Source organism: Ruditapes philippinarum, unplaced genomic scaffold, assembly GCF_026571515.1.
Source record: "Ruditapes philippinarum isolate M1 unplaced genomic scaffold, ASM2657151v2 ctg4154_1_1_1_1, whole genome shotgun sequence".
NCBI classification, from domain to species: domain Eukaryota; kingdom Metazoa; phylum Mollusca; class Bivalvia; order Venerida; family Veneridae; genus Ruditapes; species Ruditapes philippinarum.
Window position 1 is genome coordinate 71,720 of NW_026858854.1, and position 7,077 is coordinate 78,796.

A 7,077-nucleotide genomic window follows, 5' to 3' on the forward strand; every position below is an offset into this window, starting at 1 on the left:
AACGAAATATAGTTGAAATCTTTAACTTTAAAGCTTACTTGTCGGAAGCAATGTCGAATGATTCCTTAAATTACATAACGCTGACATATGTATTCGAATGCAATTTTCTATGTATGGATATATAATTGTTGAAATATTTTTTTAAAGATTTCATATTCAAGTTGGGCTTTCAACTTTAAAGTCAACCTGATTAAAGCTTATATCATTTAACTGCTACATGTGAGGTATCTCCTATAAGATAGGATATTGTAAGGATATGAATAATTAAACTCTATTATTGAAAAAGGAAAGTTCCCGACACTATACTATTTAAATTGATGTTTCACACAAAGTATCATGCAGAATTTAACGTGTTCCTATTTGTGTCAACAATGCGACAAATAGAGCATGCGTAAAAATAGAATATACTTTTTTGAAAAGTACAGGATACTTGTTTAAAACAAAGATATAGGTTCCGTGGTAATTTGTTATTTGCGCAAAAAGATAGATTGTTCATACTTAAGGGACATAAAATTATTTCGAATATTTAGAATGGTAAAGTAGGACTTACTATATTGTATAACACTTCTGCTTGTTTAACAAAGATAAGTAAAAGTTACCGTCTAGATGTAATTAGAAGTTTAGATAAGAACTTTATAAATGTTATATTGTAGAGTTTAACACAAGAGATAACAATAATGGTTCATATTTAATTACGGAAATATGTCACTTTCAAAATATTTAACAGAGTACTTTTCAGATGAAGAAAGTGGGGCAATAAGCGATTCTGAAGGTAAGCTTACTATATACAGAGAGGTTATTGATTAAGTGTTTAATTTGCAAGCGTCTGGCAAGCATAATGTTATTTAATTGAACGAGTTCAATATAGATAGTAATGAAGCTACACGAATATAATTTTTCTTTTATCACATATCCAAAATAAGAACCGTTCACGGAAAGAATAAGGCACTTCTCCATTGACGCGTATATATTGTAACTCAACACTTAGCGCGTCTTAACGCAAATGACGCCACGTCATTCTATATGCACGGTTGTGCAATTCCGAGTCCTAAAAGTTTCTCGGGTTGTGATAAAAAAAGGATATTGAATGAGTGTAGGTTCAACACTGACTGCCTCTGGCAAAATATTATTTATTCAACGACTTCAATAAATTCAATAATGAACCTACATACACGAATATGATATTCTTTTTATCACATACCCTAAATAAATAGTGTTTAATTTTCAAAAAGAATAATTTGTCAGTGGCGCGCCTAAGGCGTTACGCTTACATTTACATTACGCGGTACGTTTATATAACGCAAATGACGTCACATCAAAATATATGCGCGGTCGTACAATGCCAATATCTTTTGATAACAATAAATGTTTGAAATGTGATGTAAACAATTTAAGACTTGTAGAATTTCTTATTTCTTATTTAATTTTTCTCTATATATTTCAAACTGCATTGTTTCTGTATTTAGCTTTTATACATTTAGTCTTTTTTCACGACAGAAGAAGGACAAGCAGATGCCAAGCCGAAGCCGAAAGACTGGCGTCCATCAACATTTTTATCTCTGGACTTTTCGGTTCACCTGTCGGTATCTCTGTCAAACGTAACACCATATCGAGCGATAAGGTTTGACACGGTTGATACGAATCATGATAATTGCTATAATGCCACAACAGGGCGATTTACTGCACCGCTAAAAGGATTGTATGTTTTCTTTGCCACAATAACTACCACCGAAAGACTTAAAGCATCGCTTTGTTTTATTCATAAGTTCCACCCTGTGGACCAATCGAGAGTTAAGGAAAGGGAGCAACTAATAGAGGGGTTTAGCAACAAAACTATAGCTGTGGTGCTGACACTTGATAAAGAGGACGACGTGTGGGTTCTAAATGTTTCCAAAGTGTCAGATGTCAGCCAAATGCAAGAACCTTACTACACATCTTTCTCGGGTGGTTTAGTAGACAAACTTACTTCAGACTGACTGTCATCAGTTGATTTTGTGTAAATGATTTATGTTGTCAGTTATGCACGAAGTTGATAATGTTTTAAGGGGAATCCACTGAGGTTTTTGGCATGAAGGAACTAGAAATAATTTTCGAGATTTATGGTCCATGGATGAAGGCCTGGACCAATTACCTGTATGCAAAAATTCAGATCATTCGCTCACAATGTTTTATTTTTATCTTTTTTTTAAGTTAGTTAAATTGTGTAAAATGGCGCAAAATTGAAAAGAGTTCCTTCGCGTTTCACTCAAATCGGGCTAAGAATAGCACAAAAATACGATTTTTAACTCCATTTAATGTTAAATTTTTTTTCGGTTTCTACCACCATAAAAAAGATATATAAATTATGTTTTTACATCTATAAATTTTAGTTGGACATTAACTAGATTTATTGGAATAAATATCGTCAAAAACTCTCAGCATAAAAGAACTTTTTGTATACATGTTGACTTTCTTAGCGTAGGTTAAACCGACATACTGTATGTGCATTTACTATTGTGTCCGAGGTCCTTGTCCTATGACTGACAGAAAGGACCGAAAACTTGCGTTTGCCAATAACAATCAATTTAGTTATTTCTACATGAATATTTAACAGTTCCCATCATACTTCAGTGAAAAAAGATAGGTGAATAGAGAAAAATCATAGTATAAATGAAAGGGGATGGAATTTATCAGGGTATTCATTTTCAAGAAATAAAAGTTGTCTCCCTTTGCTATTGTTTTTTTTTTTCTTTTTTCTTTTTTTTTACACATTTTTCTTCCTATTGAGTGTACAACAGCATCAATTTCAGACCTCTAATGAGATAACGTGAAATAAAACATTTATAATTATGTAGAATAGAATGACATTTCAATTCTTAAGACAACTAACTATTTTATTGATATTGTGAAGAGATCTTAAATGGGAGAAAGCAATATCATTTAGGAAGTTACCTTTAAGTGAAACGGTTTTCGTAAGTTTATGTGCTCAGATTGTTTTGTTTATTAAACAATAAACTCCAGGTGTCTTAACACTAAATGGTTATAACTAGCATATGATTTTATTCTGTTAACAAATTATATTATGTATAGTAAATTTAAAACTCGAAACATACCTTATAAATATCAACTGTTTTTGTATTTCCTGGTTTCAAGTACTTTTATTTTCTCTGCAATATGTGCATACCCATGACATAAGACTCTATATCACTTTACATCGATTGTTTTCATAATAGAATCTATGAAAATAATAACGAATATAAATATTCAATGGTTTGAACAAAAAGTAACTTTGAGTAAATTAAGCATGTTTTCCAAGGCTCTCTTTGTTACAGGAATGAAAACAACTGATATAGCAATTAGAAAGTGACCCATATGTTTATATTTCTTGCGTGCATGATTTCCTCCCTTGGATGTTAATTTCATTCACTTTTTGTTGGGATTGCAGAAATGAATTCCTTAATAGCTGTCAGTTGAATAATCAAATTACAAACCGAAAAATGACGGAAGTGAGTCCAACAGTTCAAGCATTCTGTGTACATTGGGGGTTTCGATTTAATATCATATCCGTAAAGTTAGTGATTTCATACAATGGCAGTTGTAAACATTAATAAACATTATGCAAATCATGTCAATTTACCATAACGAAATAATCTGTCTTCCGCACAATAGAGTCAATCTAATGTGTCATGGATATGGCCAAGAACAAAACAATGCTTCAAAAAGTGGAGGCAATCTGTCAACAAGTGAATTGACAATTTAAACAAAACAAAATCCTGAACGTCAAACTGACATCTTTATCATACGTTAGCTCAAATGTCTCAATTAGGTTGTTTGATAAAACAGTGTCTTATTTGTCTGATTAGAACAACAGATGTCCCAAAAAAGCTTTGAGTTTTTGGACATATTTGACCGCTGATTAATTAAGATAGCAAAATGTTGAACACAGAAAAAGACCTTTTATGTATCAATTTACGAGTTATCAGAACGTATGACTTGAAAAAAATGCGATTATGATAAGCTTGTGTCCAATTAACAAAATAATAATGGCCATGTTCGTGTAATTTCAGGCAGTCAAAGTCATAAATGACCTCTATATAATTGAGATTGCTATCTATTATATCATCGTAGATCGGTCGTTGACAGTGCGTAATGATGTTCTATCTTCATGACATGTGATCAAACTTAAGTAGTTAAAATGATACAAAAATATATATTATAGTTAGTTTTTGCTAGCTGTTATATTTATTTATAGTTTTTAATACTATGCTAAGATGGAATAATTCAATTTTCTTTCTTTCTGTTAAAGTTTGTTTATTTTTCTTGCCTTGTTTTGTTAGTATATATGTGTATGTGAAACACATCAATACACACACATAGTCCATAAATATAATCGTATGACTTTTTTAAGTGGCTATGCACATCCGACCTTTATTCTTTCTGAAAGATCACCGTAACAGCAAACTGCACGTATATATATTCTGCATGAAACCGTTCCTATATTCTAGACTGGAACCGTTCCAGTACTGTATTTGAAAACCGTCAACTATTTAACATTAAAACCGTCCTTATATTAAAAATTAAAACCGTTCCCATATTGTATATGAAAACCGTCCCTGTATTCTATATGAAAATAGTTACAATAGTCATGCTATAACATGTATAACGCTTTACCAACAATATTACTTTTTCTTTTGCAATGACGGTTTGCTGATATATCTGTATATCAGTTATTGTTGCAGACCTTGAAGTCCAGTTGTCTTGAATATCAATGCAAACACAATTAAAGGTCAATGCAGGTTCAAATAATATTAGTAATAGAGGAAATAAATTTGCTTTAAAACAGTGTTTACGTAAAATTTAAAGACAGATGTTCGTGTAAACTGTGAAGTAGTTTCAGATTGGGAAGATCATTTCAGAATGTATTAATTTGAATTATAATAGATGTAATGGCAATCTTTATGTTATAACAGTTTGTAATTAATAAACTGACAGTTGTGTTACTATCATAAATATCAATCAAGACACTGAACGTATGAATATACAAGTACTGTTATTAGACCTTTCTATCTTAAACGGACTTCGTAAACGGACTTCGTAATACGAAATAAATTTGGGTATTTTCTCAAAACATAAATGATAAAAATATTATGCTAAAACTGTAATATAGCGGGTTTTCTTACATGCAGATGCTAGTTATTGTATTTCTATAAACCATCAACACAATAAAGATGGAGACAATACATGTTCTTGTGGCTAATCCATAGGTCGCACTAATTTTTGTGATGTTCCATCTATTGCACCTACTGCAGGATACAGTTTTTCCCAGACAGCCTACGTGGTCGATGGGTTACAGTCGATGACTTCTAACCCAGTTACCTCTCTGGCGTGGGCTCGATCCCCGGGAGATGCTTTGGTAGTTTAGCGCGGAGGAAGGTAGTCTAGTACTGGTGTAACTCTCCAGGAACGATGGTTAGGAAACTACCCGCCTATATGACTGAAATACTGTTGGAAAAAGGCGTAAAATGAAACAAACAAACAAACAAATTAGTTTTTCCCAGTTGCCACGTTCACTAAGACACTGATCTATGGTTGTTTAAGTGATGTAATTCGCAAATGTTGCGTAAAATGTAGTATAATTGTGCGAATTTCAATATGTACATATCTGGTGCACACATTGAACATGGTGGAAAGTGTTACAATTTAGGGATGGGTAACATCGTATCCATATCACAAATGATAAAATTATATTTACTGACCACTGTAATTCTAAGTAATGTAATGTTTATATTAATGTTTTTGATGTTTTACCAGTTATTTTATAGAAATTGTCCACATTTTCTGAGAAATTTGAAAAAGTTTCCTACGGAATATTTATTCGAATCATTTGAAAATAAACGGTTGTGAATATATAGTGTAGAGTCTAGAGGTGGCATCATTAATTACGGCAACTAAACATAACCATGTATGGTTGATATATTCTGAAGCATCTGGCGGGGATTGAACTAAATTAGGAAGTGCCAAAAGTTAGCCTTCGCCTACCAGCTTTCATTCTAAAAATCTTAATACAATGCAGTGTTGCAGCGAAAAGTAACACAGTTGTTGTTTAGCATAACCAAAAAATGATGACCCACGTATAATAGTAATAGTCAGGTTTTCCCACTCAAAGGTATGACTGTCAGAAAATCGGCAACTTTTGAGTACCTAGGGTTAAATGTTAGTCGGTATAACATATGTACTATTATTGTATAAATCTAACGCTCGATAATTTCGTGTAAATTCACACTAAAGCGTTACTACATTTAATAAATACTTAGTAACAATGATATTTATACAAATATATATATGACGAATGCCGGGTGTTTTAAATGTTGCAGCAGGTCAACGTAAACGACCGGCTCATCGCAGGAGGAATATGCACTTCCTTGTAAATCAAATAAGAGAAAATCAGGCTCTCTACTAGAGACCCCCCCCCCCCAAAAAAAAAAAATAAATAAAAATAAAAAAAATCAAAAGTACTATGTGAATCCGGCGTCAGCAGGGACGGCAGTAATGTCATTTACCTTTAGTCTTGCTTTCACAAACACTTACACTCAAAACTTAATGGCATGTTGGTCATTGGTTAAAAAAATAATTAGCATTACAACAAAGCATACATAAATTAGGAAACTTGTATTGTTTTTTGTTTTTTTGTTTTTTTTTTTGTTTTTGTTTTTTTGTCTTTATAAATATTATGGTTATATTCTCTTCTTCTTTAATACGTTGATAGAAATACATGTACAATAACCGCTGTAATGCAGTTTTAACGTACTGATTATTTGATTTTCCTCGCATTTTTGTTTTGAGTAAATCCCCAAAATTATTCCGTATTACGAAGTTCGTTTACGCAGTTCGTTTCAGATAGAAAGGGCTATTAAGAATTAAAATGATCAATAATTGTGTGTATTGATTTGATTTTGTTATTGGGCTTTGTGAAATTACAAAGGTAAAAATTTATCAACGTTTCAATATCATTATATCCCAGAACGTAAAGGTTGGCAGAAACATAATTTGTTTATCCATTGCAAACTTGAGATTTCAATTCCATCAGATTTAACTTAT

The 7,077-nt window shown here is 32.0% G+C and overlaps 1 protein-coding gene across 1 annotated transcript; it reads left to right on the forward strand.

The window, feature by feature from the left end:
- The first annotated feature begins 583 nt into the window (after window positions 1–583).
- On the forward strand, window positions 584–2,704 carry LOC132754494 (complement C1q tumor necrosis factor-related protein 6-like). Its single transcript, XM_060745131.1, has 2 exons — window positions 584–772; window positions 1,498–2,704. Exons 1-2 carry the CDS (start codon window positions 703–705, stop codon window positions 1,974–1,976), a joined length of 549 nt encoding a protein of 182 aa, XP_060601114.1. The 5' UTR covers window positions 584–702; the 3' UTR covers window positions 1,977–2,704.
- The last annotated feature ends 4,373 nt before the right edge of the window (window positions 2,705–7,077 follow it).